The sequence below is a fragment of the Somniosus microcephalus genome, chromosome 7 (genome assembly GCF_052327205.1).
Source record: "Somniosus microcephalus isolate GS21.2 chromosome 7, FLI_Smic_1.0, whole genome shotgun sequence".
Taxonomy (NCBI): Eukaryota; Metazoa; Chordata; class Chondrichthyes; order Squaliformes; family Somniosidae; genus Somniosus; species Somniosus microcephalus.
Window position 1 is genome coordinate 265699865 of NC_140993.1, and position 22075 is coordinate 265721939.

At 47.0% G+C, this 22075-nt stretch overlaps 1 protein-coding gene across 2 annotated transcripts in view; it reads left to right on the plus strand.

Moving 5' to 3' along the window:
- Positions 1-22075, plus strand: part of rspo2 (R-spondin 2) — a 209163-nt gene that overhangs the window by 71494 nt on the left and 115594 nt on the right. For both annotated transcript variants that reach the window (XM_085993721.1, XM_085993722.1), the window contains exon 3: positions 20484-20672. In XM_085993721.1, the coding sequence (XP_085849847.1) occupies positions 20484-20672 (189 nt within the window). The remainder of the gene's footprint in view (positions 1-20483; positions 20673-22075) is intronic.

The window sequence follows — 22075 nt, forward strand, 5'->3', positions numbered from 1 at the left end:
GTAAGATGTTGGTGATACAATAAAAGATTAATTACAACGCTATGAAAAGGTGTCTTCAAATAGGCAAGGGGCCCATTTAGAATGTTTGCCTCATTTGAATGGGGATCAGTGCAGAGAATGTGAAACATATTGCCAAAAATAAGTCTTGAAATATGAGGTTGTCTTAAGCAAGATTATTCTTGGAATTTTTTTAATAAACTATCTCTTTTTTTTTTCCCTCCCTAAAAATCTAGTAGCACGGAATCAAACTTTAGTTTCAAGAAAACCTGGATTGAGACGAGCAGCTAGTTCAAATAAGGATCTATTTAAACTGGTTCCAAGAATAGTTGGAGTGCGACTAGAAATCAAGTTGATTTTTATGCTGTTGATTTAAAGTTTTGAGAACATAAGCATTGATTTGGCAGTGTGCTGTTAAGATTATTAGCTTCATTGATCATCCTGCTCAGCTCTGGGGTTGTGAGCAATATGTATCTGTGCTCACTTAGTAATGAGGCAATGGCACATAATTACATGAAAACTGTCCAAAACCTGACTTTCAGTTTGGGAAACTTTTTCCAGTGCTCAGTGCAGTAAAATAGTGATCTGGGGGTATGGCGGGTATATTGGGGGGGGGCGCAGTGGATATGGAAGTTATACTGGTGGGTATGGATGTTGCGTGAGGGCACGTGTGGGTGTATGAGGATGCTTTGGAAAAAAAAAGGTTGATTTGGAATGGATTTCCGTTATCCAGGATGCACTATATAAAAGCAGATATTAAAGCTTGCTTGTCAGAATTTTCATAGTTTACAGCACAGAAGGAGGCCATTCGGCCCATCGTGTCTGTGCCGGCCGACAAAGAGCTATCCAACCTAATCCCCCTTTCCAGCTCGTTAGCTCTTGCCCTACATTTCAAACTGTATAACTTAGACTACCAATTTATATGGACATTTGATTTATCATTTAAGATCCCAGGGAGACTGTGACGAGAAATACTGGTTTGAGTATACAGTGTATTCAAAGTCAAAGCAACATGAAGTTTACAGTGAATTAATAGAAACTGCACATTGTTAATAACCCTAATGATTCCATGAAGATTTTTTAAAATCCTCGACGTTAGTAACCATTTACATTTTCTTTGGCTGAATTATGTTGGTCACATCTATTTATGAAGGTATGAAAATGACTGACCGGGAAAGATGCGCTGGTCCATCGAGCGTATCGCAAACAGTCACGGTGCAGCTGGGATTGTGATTTCTAAGGCCCCCCTCCACATCGCATTCTCTCTCTCTCTCTCTCTCTCCCACCAGAGCCCTGTAGTCTCCTTGGGAGTGGAAGAATTCCGGGAAATTCCTCTCCAATCCCAAAGGCAATCAATCGAAATGAGTTCCAGGAGTCCACAGAGACCATTGGGCACGTCACCCAGCATCTCACCTACCTGTTGGATGCTGTGATAGCTGCCGCACCCAGCGAGATGTCCAGCTCGAACGCTGGCAGAAGTTGAGGTCGAAGATCAGATGGAGCAGGCTCGAGGGGCCGTATGGCCTACTCCTGCTCCTAATTCTTAGGTCCTTCTGGAAGATCTGTATTGATGCACCGCCAATTTGTTCCAGAGGTCGCTGACCCCGCTTGTGCAAAGAAAAAACACCTGACCGCTAACCTAGTTCTGGGATTGCCTTAACTGGTATGCCTCTTTCCTTGTTGACGCTAATCTATCTCCTTTAAATACTCCATCCTATTTAATGGCATGTTTCATGCTTTAATTAGTTAACTAATTGGCTTTAGAATCATAGAATGGTTACAGCACGGAAGAAGGCCATTCGGCCCGTCAAGCCCGTACAGACTCTCAGCTAGTCTCACTCCCCCGCCCTTTCCCCGTAGCCCTGCAATTTTTTTTCCTTCAGATACCTATCCAACTCCCTTTTGAAAGATAAGATTGAGTCTGCCTCCACCACCCTTTCAGGCAGTGCATTGCAGTAAAAGGTTTTTCCTCACGTCGCCTTTGGTTCTTTTGCCAATCACCTTAAATCTGTGTCCTCTGGTTCTCGACCCTCCTGTCAATGGGAACGGTTTCTCTCTCTCTACCCTGTCCAGACCCCTCATGATTTTGAACACCTCTATCAAATCTCCTCTCAATCTTCTCTGCTCCAAGGAGCTTTGTTTAACATACTGTAGCTAGCTGATTTTTAAAAAGTAGTACCGACCAGTCTCTCCTCATGAGTGGAATAGCATTCAATGGGGAATCTTTACGAGGAAGAAAAGAAGGAACTTGCATTTACCTCGCACCTTCCACCACCTCGGGACCTCCTGAAATGCTTTACAGCTAATGAAGTACTTTTGAAGTGTAGTCACTGCTGTAATGTGGGAAACGCGGCAGCCAATTTACACACAGCAAGCTCCCACAAACAGCAATGTGATAATGACAAAGAAATTCTCTTTTTTAGTGATGTTGATTGAGGGGCAAATATTGATCAGGACACCAGGGATAACTCCCCTGCTCTTCTTCGAAATAGTGCCATGGGATCTTTGACGCCCACCTGGGAGGGCAGACGGACCCTCGGTTTAGCGTCTCATCCGAAAGACGTAACCTCCGACAATCGACACCACTGAAAACAGCACTATCATCTAGATAGTCCATTAAATCCCTGGCCCAAGACTGCACAAAGTGGAGGAGAAGCATCTGGGAAGGCGCCGAACACCTCGAGCCTCTTCGCCGGGAGCAAGCGGAAGCCAAGCACAGACAGCGCAAGGAGCGCACGTCAACCCAAGCACCCCACCCACCGTCTGCCCCACCTGTGACAGAGACTGTAGGTCCCGCATTGGACTCATCAGTCACCTGAGAACTCATTTTTAATGTGGGAGCAAGGCATCCTCGGTTCCGAGGGACTGCCTAAGAAGAAGGAAGAATCATCCAGACATATATCTCAGAGCTTCTGCGCAAATTGTGCATCCTTCCCTACGTAACAGCCGTGACTGCACTCAACAAATACTTCATTGGCTGTGAAGTGCTTTGAGACGTGAGAGATGCTGTGCGAGTATGGTTTTTTTTCTAACTGGTAAATAAGGTAGGGGTTTATTTGACCCAAATACATGGAGTGGAGCTTTTGTCGAGGGATTGAATTCCGATTTTTTTTGTTGCCCTGCACTGTTGCAGCTATGGATTCTTCAACTCTACGCAGCATTCGAGAGCAGAAAAAAAACACTTCCAATTGTTTTCAAGAAATCCCGGGGCTGCCAAGTCTCGGAGTCCTGTTTATGGTCTTGTTCTTCATTGCCCAAGTCTGTTATATTTCTTAAATTGTTTGACACTTGTATTTTTTCCAGCATCTTCCAGTTGGTGCTCGAGATTCGCTCTGCTGCGCTGGGAATTAAATAATGTGATCATCGATTGGATTGTACTGTGATTTGATACTTCTTGCAGCAAGTTCTGGTTTCCTTGACGACCGGCTTGTTTCCTCTGCTGATCTAATTTTTTTTTTTAATAACATATTGCAAAGTATGCTCCAGGCAGCAACCTTTTTCAATTTGTTCAGGTGTCAAAAATGTACGTTTTTAGTTGAATCCAGATGGATGGAGCGTTGCTGCTTTTAACGGGCAGTACAGAGTGGGGTGATGCAGAGTCGAGCGTTTGCATTCCTATTCGTTACCCCACCCACACGGTTTTTCTGCAATGGCTGTGGGGGGTCGTCTGATGGGCAGCTCGCTGAGGTATTGTTTTTTTGCTGTCATCTGGCACTATTAGCAGCAGTGCTACTTCGGGACTGGGGAAGAGAAGGAGGGAAGAAGTTAACACTAAGCCATGTCTCTGATTTGGTTTTAGTTCTCTCAAAGCAGAGCTTTGATTCATTGACCCCCCACTAGAACAAACACAAAATCTGCCTGTTTACCTACCCGTTAATCATGTGACTTAATTGGGTCAAAAGTAGAGGTCCTGCTTCTTTTCAATGAAACACTTAAAGATAGATATATTTTACATCTCACTTAGACTGAATGAAGTAATAATGATCGTATGACTCCATTAAGTCTGGCCTGACTAGTTCTGTGTATTGCAAGATAAATTTTCATTTGGGAAAGAATGTGTTCTTGTAATTTCTTTTATAAACTATTTAGACATTGTTTTCCTGCTTTATTTAAAGCGAGTTTAGAATTTATTTGATGTTTACCTGTTAATACTATCGTTAACTAAATTGCATTTCCAAAGCCTGTACTAGAATTTCCTGAGACGCGTGCCGCATTTCAAATTCTCCTCTAACTTTTTTTCCACAGTTGAATTTTACCCTTTACCATTTCTTGTAGTGTCTGTTTTCACACCTGTCCTATGTGGTTTTTAATATTATTTTGTCTGGGCTAATGGCTTGCAGTCTTGGGATACATTTGCACCAGGAATTCTTCCTTTTAACCGTTTAGGGTGATGCAGGTCTCAGCGTTTATCCTGCCCATTACACAGCTTCCTGGCTGCTTTCTTTATTTGGGAAGGTTGGAAGTGGCCATCTTTGTGCCCGATTTGGTCCTAGCCCCTAGAAACACTGACCACTGGAACGGCACTGCATTGCCAAAGCACAGAGTTACAGAGGCTTCATGCTTCAAGCGCGGGGTGTACACAACATTGCTGTACTTGGATTGGTGGAATGAAAAGCGTAAGGACATGGAATTAATTCAAATGAGTGATTTTTAAACATTTCTATACTTCACAATTAATAGAATTTTAATTTAATTCAAAAAGGGTGATACTTGGTGACCAGCCCAATCATCATTCACCCAAAAGCTAGCTCAACAGTTACTATCCCTCATCAAATGCCAGTTCACAAAGGCAACCTACCCACTCCAGACCAAGTTCACAGAGACTGTACCCCATCCAACTCCCCACCCTCACACACACTGTACCCCATCCAACTCCCCACCCTCACACACACTGTACCCCATCCAACTCCCCACCCTCACACACGCACTGTACCCCGTCCAACTCCCCACCCTCACACACACTGTACCCCATCCAACGCCCCACCCTCACACACACTGTACCCCATCCAACTCCCCACCCTCACACACACTGTACCCCATCCAACTCCCCACCCTCACACACACTGTACCCCATCCAACTCCCCACCCTCACACACACTGTACCCCGTCCAACTCCCCACCCTCACACACACTGTACCCCATCCAACTCCCCACCCTCACACACTCTGTACCCCGTCCAACTCCCCACCCTCACACACACACTGTACCCCATCCAACTCCCCACCCTCACACACACTGTACCCCATCCAACTCCCCACCCTCACACACTCTGTACCCCGTCCAACTCCCCACCCTCACACACACTGTACCCCATCCAACTCCCCACCTTCACACACACTGTACCCCATCCAACTCCCCACCCTCACACACACTGTACCCCATCCAACTCCCCACCCTCACACACACACTGTACCCCATCCAACTCCCCACCCTCACACACACTGTACCCCATCCAACTCCCCACCCTCACACACACACACTGTACCCCATCCAACTCCCCACCCTCACACACACTGTGCCCCATCCAACTCCCCACCCCCACACACTGTACCCCATCCAACTCCCCACCCTCACACACACTGTACCCCATCCAACTCCCCACCCTCACACACACACTGTACCCCATCCAACTCCCCACCCTCACACACACTGTACCCCATCCAACTCCCCACCCTCACACACACTGTACCCCATCCAACTCCCCACCCTCACACACACTGTACCCCATCCAACTCCCCACCCTCACACACACACTGTACCCCATCCAACTCCCCACCCTCACACCCACTGTACCCCATCCAACTCCCACCGCGCACACACTGTACCCCATCCAACTCCCCACCCTCACACACACTGTACCCCATCCAACCCCCCCCGCACACACACTGTACCCCATCCAACTCCCCACCCTCACACATACACTGTACCCCATCCAACTCCCCACCCTCACACACACTGTACCCCATCCAACTCCCCACCCTCACACACACACTGTACCCCATCCAACTCCCCACCCTCACACCCACTGTACCCCATCCAACTCCCACCGCACACACACTGTACCCCATCCAACCCCCCCGCACACACACTGTACCCCATCCAACTCCCCACCCTCACACACACACTGTACCCCATCCAACTCCCCACCCTCACACACACACTGTACCCCATCCAACTCCCCACCCTCACACACACTGTACCCCATCCAACTCCCCACCCTCACACACACTGTACCCCATCCAACTCCCCACCCTCACACACACACTGTACCCCATCCAACTCCCCACCCTCTCATACACTGTACCCCATCCAACTCCCACCGCACACACACTGTACCCCATCCAACTCCCCACCCTCACACACACACTGTACCCCATCCAACTCCCCACCCTCACACACACTGTACCCCATCCAACTCCCCACCCTCACACACACTGTACCCCATCCAACTCCCCACCCTCACACACACTGTACCCCAGCCAACTCCCCACCCTCACACACACACTGTACCCCATCCAACTCCCCACCCTCACACACACTGTACCCCATCCAACTCCCCACCCTCACACACACTGTACCCCATCCAACTCCCCACCCTCACACACACACTGTACCCCATCCAACTCCCCACCCTCACACACACTGTACCCCATCCAACTCCCCACCCTTTCACACAGACACTCCTGTCTAACCCTCACACTTCATACCGACACGCCCTCTCCATCAATGCGACCTTGTGCTCCTCTTCCTCTCTCTCACATTTTAACCTGCCATTGTTCTCTTCCCCCTAACGACTGCCTACTTCCACCTCTGTAACATCACCCGTCTCTGCCCCTGCCTCACCCATCTACTGCTGAAACCCTCAGCCATGCTTTAGTTACCTACAAACTCCACAATCCAACGCTCTCCTGGCCGGCCTACCATCTTCCACCCTCTGTAAACTTAAGCTCATCTAAAGGTTCCATTTACCCCCGTGCTCGCTGACCTACATTGGCTCCCGGGTCCACCAATGTCTCAAATTTAATATTATTTTCTTTACTTGTCCCATTACGATCTCCTTTTGCTTTGTACTATCACACCTTTTGTCGTTTAATCTCTCCTGCCCTCCATCCTATCACAGACCTTCCATTTTGTACTTTCCTCCCCTCCCCACTTTCCCTGCCCGTACACTTGCTTAAAAACCCGTTACATCTCTAACTTTTTCCAGTTTTGATGAAAGATCATTGACCTGCAGTTTTGGTCGCCTTATCTGAGGAAGGATGTTCTTGCCATGGAGGGAGTGCAGCGAAGATTCACCAGGCTGATACCTGGGATGGCAAGAATGACGTATGAGGAGAGATTGGGTCGATTGGGCTTGTACTCGCTGGAGTTTAGAAGAATGAGAGGGGATCTCATTGAAACTTACAAAATTCTAACAGGACTAGACAGACTTGATGCAGGAAGGATGTTCCCAATGGCCGGGGAGTCCAGAACCAGGGGTCACAGTCTAAGGATAAGGGGTAAGCCATTTAGGACAGAGATGAGGAGGAATTTCTTCACCCAGAGAGTGGTGAACCTGTGGAATTCTCTACCACAGAAGGCAGTGGAAGCCAATACATTAAATATATTCAAGAAGGAGTTAGATATATTTCTTAAGGCTAAAGGGATCAAGGGATATGGGGAGAAGGCAGGGACCGGGTACTGAATTTGAATGATCAGCCATGATCTCATTGAATGGCGGAGCGGGCTCGAGGGGCCGAATGGCCTACTCCTGCTCCTATCTTCTATGTTTCTATGGCCTGAAACATTAACTCTGTTTCTCTTTCCTCAGATGCTGCCTGACCAGCTGAGTATTTCCAGCATTTTCTGTTTTTATTTCAGATTTCCAGCATCTGCAGTATTTTGCTTTTGTGTTAAAATTCTCATCCTTGTTTTCAAAACCCTCCATGACCTCGCCCCTCCCTCTCTCTCTAACCTCCTCCAGCCCGACAACTCTCCCAAGATCTCTGCGTTACTCTAATTCTGGCCTCTTGTTTCCTTTGCCCCTCCATGGGCGGCCGTGACTTCAGCTGCCTGGGCACCAAGCTCTGGAATTCCCTCCCTAAAACCTTCCAACACGCTCTCCTTTTTAAGGCGCTGCTTACTACCTCTGACCAAGCTTTTATTCATGCGTCCTATTATCTCGTTGTGTGCCTCCGTGCCAATTTTTGTCTGATTACGCTCCCGAGAGGCGCCTTGGGATGTTTTTCTATGTAAAGGCGCTATATAAATACAAGTAGTAGAATGTGTTCCTCGTCTTTCTCTTTCTCCTTGCACTCCTGGCTGGCCTCCCACATTCCACCCTACGTAAACTTGAGGTCATCCAAAACTCGGCTGCCCATGTCCTAACTCGCACCAAGTCCCATTCGTCCATCACCCCTGTGCTCGCTGACCTACATTGGCTCCTGGTTAAGCAGCACCTCGATTTCAAAATTCTCATCCTTGTTTTCAAATCCCTCCACGGCCTCGCCCCCTTTCTATCTCTGTAATCTCCTTCAGCCCCACACCCTCCCCCCGCCTCCCCCCCCCGGCGATATCTGTGCTCCTCTAATTCTGCCCTCTTGAGGATCCCTGATTATAATCGCTCAACCTTTGGTGGCCGTGCCTTCTGTTGCCTCTGGAATTCCCTCCCTAATCCTCCGCCTCACTACCTCTCTTTCCTCCTTTAAGACGCTCCTTAAAACCTACCTCTTTGACCAAGCTTTTTGGTCACCTGCCTTAATTTATCCTCATGTGGATCGGTGTCAAATTTGTTGTCTTAAAATACTCCTGTGAAGCACCTTGGGACGTTTTACTATGTTAAAGGCGCTATATAAATACAAGTTGTTGTTGTTGTTCTCCTTCTTTTCCAACCACCCCCCGCTCTCCCCCCCCCCCCGCCAACCAAATGCAGTGAATCTTTCTGGAGCACGATTCCACAAGCACGGCTCATTCTTTGGGTGTAATCCTTAGTAGTACCTGCCTGAGCATTGCAGTCGAGTCTGGTCCATCCCCCGGCTCAGGGAAGTTAAATGTGGCTCCTTTAGACTCCTAGCTAAGAGGAGTTAATGTCCTTCTAAGAATTGAAAGTTTTGATCTGTGTATTTCACTATTCCATGCTGCACATTTTGACCAGGAAACCCTTTCCCTCGAGGTTTGTAAATGTCGTTCTGTCCTATTCTCTATTTTAAATATGTCCAGGTTTCCTTTTTTTTCGCGAAGAATTTGACCCCTTTAAATTTGTCACAAATCTCCCCGCAGACTATATTAACGATTAAATAGTTGGAGATGATTAAATCTTAAAACACTTTATATAAAAAAAAAAAAAAACTGGGTCGGAATTTGATACAGCAAGTCTTTATTAAAATGTACAAGGTGGGATGTTGAGAGATTTATAGCTCGGTATAAATGAAGAATGTGGAGGGGAATGTTGGCAGCAGTGGACTCTTAACAGTGAGAATTTGGAAACTAGCGGATTTCTGCTGAGCACTGATGGTGTGTGGAAAGTGTGGAGTTTGTTATTTTTTGTTTAAATAAAAATGATCTCCGGCGTCATTGCAGGTTGGCACCGATGGTTTCACTTTCAAATACATTCGTTACGCAGCTTGTGTTCATTATATATGCACTATATAAATTTTTTATGGTGTGCAGGTTAGTTTGACTTTATAATATGAGTTCTCTATAGTTCTGTTGGCGAGTCGCTGTGGCCACGTGAACTTATATTTTCACTTCTGTGCTTAGGAAAAATGGCGCAAAGTTGGTTTTCAGTTTTCGTGTGAATTGTTTTGGCCATTTTGGACTCTGGTTTTTTATGTTTGTGCTGTGCCTCTCCCACTCCCTTCGCCCCACCGTTGGCGGCCGTGCCTTCAGCTGTCTAGGCCCTAAGCTCTGGAATTCCCTCCCTAAACCTCTCCACCTCTTTCCTCCTTTAAGACGCTCCTTAAAACCTCCCTCTTTGACCAAGCTTTTGGTCACCTGTCCTAATATCTCCTGATGTGGCTCGGTGTCAAGTTTTGTCTGATTTACGCTCCTTCTATCTCATCACTTGTGCCCGGGAATGTATAACTCTATTTTTTTAGCTCTACAAATGGCAGAGAAAAAATTACCAGCTTTTGATGTGTTTCCTGAGTAAAAATGGACAGTTTAAAAAAAAAAATTAAAGTTTTTTATTAAAATTGCTGGATTTGAATCGTCACTGATTATCTTGATGCTTAGATCATTCCTGTTGTTCAGTTTTGCTGAAACGGCATTACTTTACTTTGGGGGGAAAATTGGGTCGTGACCCCTTTGGGGCGCTAACTTAAGTAGCGCCCCGAAAAAATTAGCACCGGTAGCGCCCCAAGAGGGAGACGGGGCGCTACTGGAAGCGCCCCACCTCCCTCTTTGGACGCTGCAAGTGAATATCGCGACTCCACGCGCTGCAGCACATTGCGTCGTGGTACTGCAGGCCTTCCTCCCCTTATTAAAGGGGAGGGGCCTAGCGCAGCGCGACCTGGGGACCAGCTGGGCCACCAGGGATCGGAGCTCACGGAGCGCAGCCGGCACTCCGCGGGGGGGGGCTGCTCAGGAGGCCGGGGATGGCAACGGGGGCAGGTGCTGGCAGGCAGCCAGCAACAAAAATGGCCGCCCGGCACCTATCCTTTAATTTGCCGTAGATAGGTCCCCCTGACCCTGTCGGACATAGCGTCCGGCAGTAAGTCAGAGGGCGCTACCGACGATCGCGGCTGGGGCGCGAGCGGGGTGCTGTGTACGGCGATGACATCATCGGCGGTGCAGCACCGCGGAGCGCTAACGGTTACCCCTCTCGCTGAATTTCGCAGGAGGCATTGGCGGCGCCGCGCCCAGGCGCTAGTTGCTTTGTGCCCCATTGGTACCCTTTTAGGGCGCGAACGGGAGGCGCAAAGCAACTGAATTTTTAGGCGTTTGTGTTTTGTGGGGATGGAAGGAATGACTTGACATTTTGTACGAATGGCCTCTTTCACCTGTCGCAGAAAGGCTTGTGATCAGGTACAAAGCAGATGTACAATTTTGGGCAGCTGACCTGACCAGTAAGCCTGCTGCTTCAAGAAGAAGGTTTCTGAGATGGTGATTGTTATAAATCTCATCATTCATCAAGAAACTACTTGTGAAATAATGCTGGATGGCCAGCTGGTGGCGCCATCCAAGGAGTATAAATACTCGGGCGTCGGCCCCAGCTGGCCAGGGACATTTTGTAAGACAAGGAACTAGTGAAGTACAACTAGACCTCCATGTTCTGAAACAAGTTGATTAAAGCCTTGCTTTATACTCAAACCAAGGGCGTAGTGAGTTTTATTACGTCAGTGATTCTCTATTTCTTTTTAAAAAAGGAAAAATTCTTTCTGCTCCAAATGGATTAATTTTGTGTAATCCTGATTGGCATGGGTGTTTCGGTTAATTGTGATAGTTCAAAACGTCCAAAATTTAGGTCAAAACCAAACTAGCAACACATTTGACTACTGTGCAGTCCGAGATCATATACATTGACCTGAGTATAAGCGAGGAGGCGACCACCTTTTTACTTTTACACCAGTTCTGAAGGAGAAACACTTTAGAAAAGTCAAAGTACAAATGCATATTCTGCGAGGAACGTCAGTCAGAGGGCTTTTTGTTTTACACCTCTACGAGCCTCAAAAACCCTCACCAATCGGCAACGGCACAGGCTCCCTCTGCACTTGTTCCTCTTTCAGCCCAGCTCCAAAACAACATGCCTGGATTCCAACTTTTGACTAATGCCTCCGCTTCCACTAATATGAACTAGTTTCTGCTTTGCCACGTAGGCATTCGTTCCTGTGATCTTGGAATTGAGACTGGTAACTTGATGCTAGACTGAGAGTCATTTTTTGTGCTTGGCCTCATACCTACAAGGAACTGAGTTGAAACTGCCTCAGTTGACTTGCCTTGGAAACCCTTCCCGTCAACAGAGCGGGGAGCCTTTGCCCTTGGCCAAGGCCAGAATCAAATTCAGATCCCAGAAATGTAGGGGTCTAACGCACTGATCTTGTGTAACCCAATCTGCTGTCTGAATACTCGGTTTTCCTCTAGTATGCAGTGTAGATTAATAAGTACAGATGTGTTTGTCATGGGTTGCATTTATTTGGCGTCTGAAGCTGTACAAGGGCCATTGGCTGACTTTATAAAAAAAAAACTTTTATACTACATCCAGATTGGGTTGCCAGGATGAACCCAGTGCAACCAAGACGTATGTATTTTTTTTTTTAAACCATGAACAAAGAGGTAATGAGCTCAAGACCTCCGCACTGTGTGCAGTATTGAGCTCCTCTCTGTAGGAAGGATATTCAGACTTTAGAGAGGGCACAGTACAGGTACAGATTCACTGGGCTGCTGTCCGCTCTGAGGGAATACGAACACGCACAGAAAGACTTGAAGCGTTGGAGCTTTTTTGTTAGAACACACATTATGCTGCTGATGGTATAGGTGTTTAGAATTGTAAAAAGGATGGGATAAGGTAGGTAGAAGCAAACTGTTTTCGGTAGTCGAGAGGTCTAGAATGAGGGCTGTAGATACTTGAACCAGGGGTCACAGTCTAAGGATAAGGGGTAAGCCATTTAGGACAGAGATGAGGAGCAATTTCTTCACCCAGAGAGTGGTGAACCTGTGGAATTCTCTACCACAGAAGGCAGTAGAGACCAATTCATTAAATATATTCAAGAATGAGTTGGATATATTTCTTAAGGCTAAAGGGATTAAGGGATATGGGGAGAAAGCAGGGACAGGGTACTGAATTTGGATGATCAGCCACGATCGCATTGAATGGTGGAGCAGGCTTGAGGGGCCGAATGGCCTACTCCTGCTCCTATCTTCTATGTTTCTATGATTAAGGGCAAGCGAGTTAGAACAGGACAAGCATCTCCAGCCAGAGAGTTGTGGAGGCAGAAACTACCTCAACATTCAAGGCTAGATTGGATAGATAGATGAAGAATGAAGGGATATGGGAACAGGGTGGGTAAATATGATTAGGACTGTCTGCCCGTGTGGAGGGTAAATGCCGCCATGGACTGGTTGGGTCAAAGAGCCTGTTTGTGTCGTATGATATCCAGAACTCAGTCAACCAGGACCAGCGTGAGGTGGATGTGGAAGCCAAGGCCTGGGTTTAACCTATTGCACTTGTCAGATACTGAAATTGGTTGAGTGTGCAGTTCTACTCATGGGACCGCCGAGGTAGCGAGCATTGTTTGAGTGAACACCAGTCACCATGGATCTTTACATGCCTATCGCCAGAAGAAAGGAGCTGTAAGCAATACAACACGTCTACCCTTGGCTATAACTAATGTAATCACTAACACTCCGATGTAGTCCTAATCACCTTGGCGGGGGGGTGTTCGGAGAGGAATTTGCCAGATTTCCCCCCCATCCCCCGCCAAATTGACCTGGGTTTTTATCTGGCTTTTGCCTCTCTCGGGAGATCGCATGGTTTCGGGTGGGGTGGGCTGTGTATATGTTGTGATACACGAGGTATATCAATTGTGTGGGACAGTTTGGATGGACCAGAGGGTCATTACCTGTCGTTATTGTATGTTCGTAGTGCCGCACTCTCTGTGCCAATGGGCCTCCAGAAAGTAAGTGTCTTTTTCGCTGTGACCCCCTGCAAACTAATATGGGCCTGATGGATGTCTTGTGGCTCGGTGTCAAACTTTGTTTGGTAACGCTCCTGTGAAGCCTTGGGACATTTTACTACGTTAAAGGCGCTATATAAATGCAAGTTGGTGGTGGTGGCGGGGGCGGCGGCGGCGGCGGTCTGATACAATAAAAGGCCGCAGCCCAACCAAATCCAATTAGCCTCTCATGCTGTAGCATTTACCTCAGAGCCCTACCAATAGCAACGCTGTAAGGCTACTCCACATTGCTCAAAGCAGCCCAACCACCTCGAGCTACCATTTCTTGCAGCAATTTTGCTGACAGTTGGAGCAGCAACGTCCGTACTGCAGCCAGCTAATGCATTTCATCGGCATGGGCGGAAGTCTCCATTTGTATAAGGCAGCATCGTACACCTTCCCTACGGAGGCTATTTGAGAAATGGGCTCCAGAGGTGACCGTACTGTTGGAGGATTTTGGAGGGAGAAGGGGTGAAGTAAGGGTGGAGGCAATGTCGCGAAGGTGGAAACCAGCGACCTTGGTGAGAGGTAGGATGATGGGATTTGATGCTCTACTCTGGGTTAAGCAGGAGCACATAATCTAGGTTGACACTTCAGTGCAGTACTGAGGGAGTGCTGCACTGTCGGAGGTGCTGTCTTTCAGGTGAGACGTTAAACTGAAGCCCCATCTGCACTCTCGGGTGGATGTAAAAGATCCCATGACACTGCTCAGAGAAGAGCAGGGGAGTTGTCCCAGTGTTCTGGCCAATATTTATCCCACAGCCAATATCACTAAAACAAATTACCTAGCCATTATCTCATTGCTGTTTGTGGGATGTTGCTGTGCACAAATTGGCTGCCATGCTTCTTGCATTACAACAGTGACTACACTTCAAAACGTACTTCACTGTAAAGCTTTGGGACGTCCTGAGGTCGTGAAAGGTGCTATATAAATGCAAATTCTTTCTTTTACTCCTGAGTGAGCAGTTAATGAGGGGCTGGAGTCAGACCCAAGGGTACAGAGCTTTTGGTGGGACTGAAACTAATTCAGAACATAGGAATTGCTTTGGTCTTCCCGAGAAAAGGGAGCTACGTACAAATTTGGTGAGCACTGGGAGGGGGGGGGGGGGGCGCGGGGGACAGGGTTGCTAGTTGAGCGGACAGTAGTTGGTGACAAGGCCAGATGGTAGGTCTCCTAGGCTTGGAGTGAAGCTGATGAGTGATGGGCTGGGGACACCTGGCTGCGAAAGTGGGGGAGAAGTTGGCAGCAGTGCAGATGAGCTCCATCTTTGAAGCAAAGCTCATGGGCTGCACGCACTTAATTGTTGATGGAGAAAGGGGAATTCAAGGGGCAGTTTCTCGTGGAGAAAAGGAGTTGTGGATTGTCCTCAATGTTTGAGATGCTCCCGGAGGAGGAGAACAATTTGGCCATGGAAGGGGAAGGCACAGCTATCCAGTTTGAGCTAGACCTGTGCAGGACAACCAGACCAACAAGTCCACAGCCCTTGTACATGAGTTGCCACATGGGTTCCCTAATGGAATGTCACGGAGGCAGTTGAAAGTTCGCGGTGCCCGTTATGCTTTTTACTCAAGTTTTTAAGCCATTACGGTTGATCATCATCTTCTCCTTCTTCCCTCTTCAGTTTACCTGTTCCCTTCATCCTGTGGGCTTCTGCAGACCAGTGCTATGCTGACCATTCCCTGTGCTGCAGTTTTTGCTGACCCATGTTTGCACTTGCTGGAGCTTCAAGCTGATTCCAAGTGTTGTTACATCGGGCAGGATTTTCATTGGGCCGTGGAGGCGGGATTGGAGGCGTGTGGGGGGTTAAAATCCCGAAATCAGGGGTCCCAACCCCATCCCGCACCCAACCCGCCTCCATGCCAGTTTCAAAGGAGGCGGGTACCGGCCCCGCACTGGGACCCGCCTCCCCGAGGCGGGAAGGGGATTAGTGCCAATTAACTGCCTGTTAACAGGCAGTTTTTAGCCTAATCCCTATTTTTAATGTTGAAGTGTGGGATTCCCGACGGCTCCAAACCACGCCAAGTTAGAGGAGGCGGACCGTCGGGATGAAGGGCTTGGAGGGTTCGAGATGTCCGGTGTTCAGGTGAGTGATGTGTGCATGAGTGCAAAGGTAAGTGTGTTTGGTGTGTGTAAAGTGTTTAAAGAAGTTTTACTTACCTTTACTTACCTTTACAGCCTTCCTTCCTTCAGGTCTCGGGAGTCCCTCATCAGAAAGCAGAATGGCCGCGATCTGTCAAAAATTGCAGCATTCAGCTTTCTGTTCCGGGGAGATCTCTAAATCATCCTGAGAGGAAGGAATTAACCTGGAGTACAGATTGTCAGTGTTTGACAGCTTCAAACAGCTGTGAAATGCTGATATTTCATCTGTCAAAAGCTTTTGACAGATGAAATGTCAATCTGTGACGTCACCTGTTGCCGGGTGGCCCTTAATTGGCCTGCTGAGCCCGCTGGGCGGGTTCATCAAGGTCAATCAAGTCAAACTCACGTGCTTGGCTAGAACTTGATGGAGGCAGGACTACAACCCCGAAAGTTGTAGTCCCGCCTCCTACCCGACTCCTCAATGAAAATCCAGCCCATCGAGTCTACAGCACAGAAACAGGCCATTCGGCCCAACTGGTCTGTGCCGGTGTTTATGCTCCACACGAGCCTCCTCCCACACCCCTCGTCCTCTAACCCTACCCCCGATTCCATTCTTCTTTGTGTGCTTATCTAGCTTCCCCTTAGATGCATCTATGCTGTTCCTCTCGCACAACTCCAGGTGGTAGCGAGTTCCACATTCGCACCACTCTAGAAGCTCATGCTGATGATTATTGCATTAGAACCACAGTTGTTCAAATAATAAGTTGCATGCAGTTCTGCTGGATTTAATACTTGTCGATTTTTGGCAGTCTGAAGCCAATGTCTTGTTGGAAGTTTGTTTTAGTAGCGGGGTGGTGAATGAAATGTTTTTTTTATTGCCTACAGCAGGAGAGCACATGTTGGATTGGTGCTGTCCTTCAAATAGTGAAGTATGTTCACACGCTGTGATAACCAAGAGAAATGTAATAAAGCACCAATGTTTTTATTTGCTCTCTGGACGCAGGTGCTGCTGGCAAAGACAGCATTTGTTGGCCGTCGCTAATTGTTGAGCAAGGTTGTCCCTTGAACCGCTGTAGTCCAGGACGCGGGTGAAAATTCCATCATACTCCTGAGGAGCCTTGTACATGATGATGGAGAGACTTGGAGGGGAGTCCACGTCTGGAGTACTGTGCACAGTTTTGGTCTCCATACCTAAGGAAGGATATACTTGCCTTAAAGGGCGTGCAGTGAAGGGTCACTAAATTGATTCCTGGGATGAGAGGGTTGTCCTATGAGGGGAGATTGAGTAGATTGGGCCGATACTCTCTGGAGTTTAGAAGAATGAGAGGTCACCTTATTGAAACATACAACATTCTTAGAAGGCTTGACAGGGTCGATGCTGAGAGGATGTTTCCCCTGGCTGGAGAGTCTAGAACCAGGGGTCACAGTCTCAGAATAAGGGGTCGGCCATTTAGGACTGAGCTGAGGAGAAATTTCTTCACTCAGAGGGTGGTGAATCTTTGGAATTCTCTACCCCAGAGGGCTGTGGATGCTCAGCCGTTGAGTATATTCAAGACAGAGATTGATAGATTTTGGGATACTAAGGAAATCAAGGGATATGGGGATCGGGCGGGAAAGTGGAGTTGAGGCCGAAAATCAGCCGTGATCTCACTGAATGGCGGAGCAGGCTCGAGGGGCCGAATGGTCTACTCCTGCTCCTAATTCTTGTGTTCTTATGAGTCATGTTTGTGGATTTTTTTTTCAACGGGAAGGAAAGTTTATTTTGTATATTTTTTTTATTCTCTTGGCCAATATTTATCCCTCAACCAATATCACTAAAACAGACTGGCCCAGATATTCTGATCCCTACGGGTGTGTACGCGCTGTGTACCCACCCCTGGGGGCATCGGAAATGCCGGTTTCAGGAATTCTCTTGTCAGATCCTCCACCTGCCCTGGAGAAGGGCCTCTGCGGGCGGATAGTTCTGCTTTCTGGAGACCCTCCGCCCGCAGAAAAGCCTGCAAAATCTTACGCATGGTAAAAGCAGGCGTAAGGCCTGCTTTTACCAGGATAAGAGTTGAAAAAAGTTTTTTTTTAAATTTCAGTCATTTATCAATTAAAAATACTTCAAAAAAAGGTACTGTACGTTTATTTTTAGCCCCGTAAAAAACTTCAATTATTTTTTTTTTAAATGTAATTTTTGTTTAAAATATTTAATTTATTGTCATTTCAACTAATTTTAAAAAGGTGATGGTTTGTTTTTAATTTATTTAAAGTTTTACTATGTTTTTTCATTGATCTCCATTCATACTTTTGACAGGTCTACCTGTCAAGTGTATGAAGGGAGATTCCCTTCTTTGATTGGCTCCCCATGGCCCACGTGGTCCCAGGGACGCGGCGAACCGCCTGCACCCCTGGGATACCTGGGCACTGTGCACTTGGAGTTTGGAGAGGCCCAGGAGCGGAAGTGTCCGCACCTCGGGAACCCTCAGGTAAGAGCGCAGATTTTTTTCCAGGTCGGAGGCCTCCGCACGCGGGACGCCTCCGATCGGAAAACACGGCCCATTATCCCCTTGCTGTGCGCAAATTGGCTGCCGGGTTGCCTACTTTACAACAGTGATTGCACTTCAAAAATACATTATTGGCTGTGAAGCACTTCGGGACGTCCTGATGTTGCGAAAAAAAATGGGCGTGCTTACTGTTTCTAGAACTATCTTGAATAGCTAACTTGCTTTCTTTCATATGGTTGTGCATTTTAAAAACCAGCCTATTTGAGTGTATCACTAGTGTTACAGCCAGGGCAAGTTGCGAAAGAATTGATCTCGAATGTGTTCAATGGATCCTAGTAGCTGCCTGTAGCAGACTGGAGTCCAGGTGCTTAAATTAGGCTAATTTAAGCTGCGAACCCTCACTGAAGGGCTGTTCCGGTTCTGAGTGATGTCGATGGATATTTGTTATCAATCATTTGATGCGGGGAGGCCTTTCTCTGATGTAAAAGCAATTCCCCCTCCCTCAACAGAAAATACTTTGTACAAAATGCCCATATTTCTGCAGCAGAATTAAAATTCAGAATTCCAAGGCAAGTCAGTCTCTTTGTCAGAGGAGGGAGAAAGAAGGGCAGGAAGAGTCCAAAGATGACACTTCATTGAACCTACATCAGTGATCGACAGGAGTTTCATCCCTAGGTAGCGATTTAGTAGTCAGGTACTTACTGTATCGTGGCCTCATTACAAAATGAGTTCTACTTGATGATTATGACAGGATTGGGAGCAAGATTTACATAAAATTACATTGCATCGAATCTACAGCAAAGAAACAGGCCATTCGGCCCAACTGGTCTAAGCCGGTGTTTATGCTCCACACAAGCCTCCTCCCACTCTAATTGCCTCTTCCCACTCTCTCCCTTGTATCCTTCTATTCCCTTCTCCCTCGTGTGTGCATCAAGCCTCCCCTTAAACACATCATTACTCTCTGCTTCAACCACTCCCTGTGGCAGCGAGCTCCACATCCTCACCACACTCTGGGTAAAGAATTACCTCAAATTCTTCATTTGATCTGTCAGTGGCTATCTTGTATTTATGCCTCCTTGTTCTGGACTCACCCACGAGTGGAAATAACTTCTCCACATGCACCAACTATCAAACCCCGTCATAAATTTTAAAGTCCTGTATCAAGTCTTCTCTTTTTCCAGAGAAAAGAGCCCCAGTCTGATCAATCTTTCCAGATAGGTGTATCCTCTCAATTCTGGTAATGACCTTGTAAATCTCTTCGGCACTTTCTCCAGTGCTTCAATATCCTTTTTTTTGTCGTATGGAGACGAGAACTGGGCTGTGCATTGGCCATTCATGAACCTGGAGCTTTGATACTATTTTACTACTGACCTGATGCACTCATTTCTCTCCCATCACCTCTCCCTTTGACTCCCACTCCAAACATCAAGTCTGCCAGTCCATATCTGCACATTGACCACGAGAGACTGCACAAGCTAATTCTGACTGCTGAATATTTTTTTAAAAAGTACGGTGTGACCTTAGTGAATCCAGTAAATGGGTGTGGAAGATGCTGCTCTGCAGTGACTGAAACAATAAAAAGATCCTCTTGTCTCCTCGTGCGTTGATCAGCGCTGCATTTACAACAACAACTTGTATTTATATAGCGCCTTTAATGTAGTAAAACGTCCCAAGGTGCTGCACAGGAATATTTTAAGACAACAAATTTGACACCGAGCCACATAAGGAGAAATTAGGGCAGAAGAGGCAGGTTTTAAGGAGCCTCTTAAAGGAGGAAAGAGAGGTAGCGAGGCGGAGAGGTTTAGGCAGGGAATTCCAGAGCTTAGGGCCCAGGCAACAGAAGGCACGACCACCAAAGGTTGAGCGATTATAATCAGGGATGCTCAAGAGGGCAGAATTAGAGAAGCGCAGATATCTCGGTAGGGTTGTGGGGCTGGAGGAGATTACAGAGATAGGGAGGGAGCGAGGCCATGGAGGGATTTGAAAACAAAGATGACAATTTTGAAATCGAGGCGCTGCTTAACCGGGAGCCAATGTAGGTCAGTGAGCACAGGGGGTGATGGGCGAACGGGACTTGGTGCAAGTTAGGACATGGGCAGCCGAGTTTTGGATGACCTCAAGTTTACGTAGGATGACCTCAAGTTTAGGACCACCTTAGGTTTTCTTGCGTCCAAAATGGACTACCTTTTGGAGGTTTTTGGCACTCTTGTCTGGATGCAGTTTATGTGGAAACTTTTGTTCAAACTCTGAACTGTTGGGCTTATCTCTCTCGTTATTGTTCCACAGCAAACACTGGACCATACCCAATCTGTAAGGGCTGCCTGCTTTGCTCGAAGGATAATGGATGTCTTAGCTGCCAGCAGAAATTGTTCTTTTTCCTTCGGCGACAAGGAATGCGACAGTACGGAGAGTGCCTGCATTCTTGCCCATCGGGATATTATGGTCTGCGTGCGCCTGAAATGAACAGATGTGCAAGTAAGTCTTACTTTGCTATATTTGACACACACAAAGTTTTTGCTCTTAAGTTCTGACTAAATTTGGGGTAGGGTTTTCTCCAACCTGCCCTTTTCTTTTTGTTGCATTAAACTTGTACAAAGAAAATGGAACTTACTTTTTATTTAAGAAGTGAAGTCTGCGGGTGCTGGAAATCTGAAATAAAAGTAGGAAATGCTGGAAACACTCAGCAGGTCAGGCAGCATCTGTGGTGAGAGAGACTGAGTTAATATTTCCGTTCGATGACCTTTCATTGGAACACATTTCTATTCAATTTTGAAACGTTTTTCGCAATGCATTAAAAAGCTTGAGTGATCACCATGCGAGCAAGTGAGTTTGAAAATTCAGATTTATTTTCTCCTCTGAACCGCTGTAATATTTTGATCTGAAACATTTTAGGAGCCTTGAGCTGGTGAGTCGATCAATATGACATGCTGCCATTCGGAGGAGCACTGTTCTTGTGAATATTTGCCAATATTTTTTTTTTGATGACTTAAGGAATGAATTATCTTGTCCCGATGTGCACCAGTTGCTGTGTGTGTTTATTTTTACAGTGTGATTTATGTTGGGTGTGTGATGCGTTTTGAAGCTTTCCCTTTTACTTGGCGTAGTTTCATAAAGGTCGCGGTCCTTTTCAAAATTCACCTGGAGTGTATTTGCATATTTCACTGTCAATGTGATCTATTGGCCTGGTTTCAATCGCCTGAGGGAATAGAGAGGAATTTTCCAGTTTTTATTTCCCTAGGTTTCTTTTTCTGTTTTCTTTCTCTCTGTCTCAGGAGGTTACATGGCTGGTTTGGGGGTGTGGTGAGGGGAGGGGGTTTAACTAAGTATGGGGGCAGGCTTGATGGACTAGTGGGCCTATTCCTACCGTGTCATTTTTCATATGTCTTGCTGCTGTGTGGATCCATGATCTGTTGGGACTGTTGCTGAGGGCAGTGAACAGCCCAGTGCTTGCAGCCAAGCCCTGCTAGACCTGTATCTTTGATTGCACTGGGCCCAAATGAATAAAGAATATCTGGGATATTGGTACCCATGGGCTGGTTCAGTTGTTCTGGCGGAGGTCAGAGGTCAAAGCAAGAATACTGGGGGTAATGGTGCTCTCGGTTGGCAGTAGGTTTGCCAACTCTGGACGTAGTCCTGGAGGCTTCATGACATGACAGCCAGCCTCCAACCGCCCCGCCCCCACACTCCTGCCATTGGTCACCCGACACGTCCATCCTAGCGGTGCCCCGCCTTCCCAACCAATTGGAAAGCGAGCAGCCTCTTTATTACCCGATTGGATAAAACCTGGATGTCAGTCAAACACCCCTTTCCCCTCCCCCCATGTCCGATATTCCTATAACTTAAGCAAACGTCTTCAAAGAAACATTTTTTAAAAACAC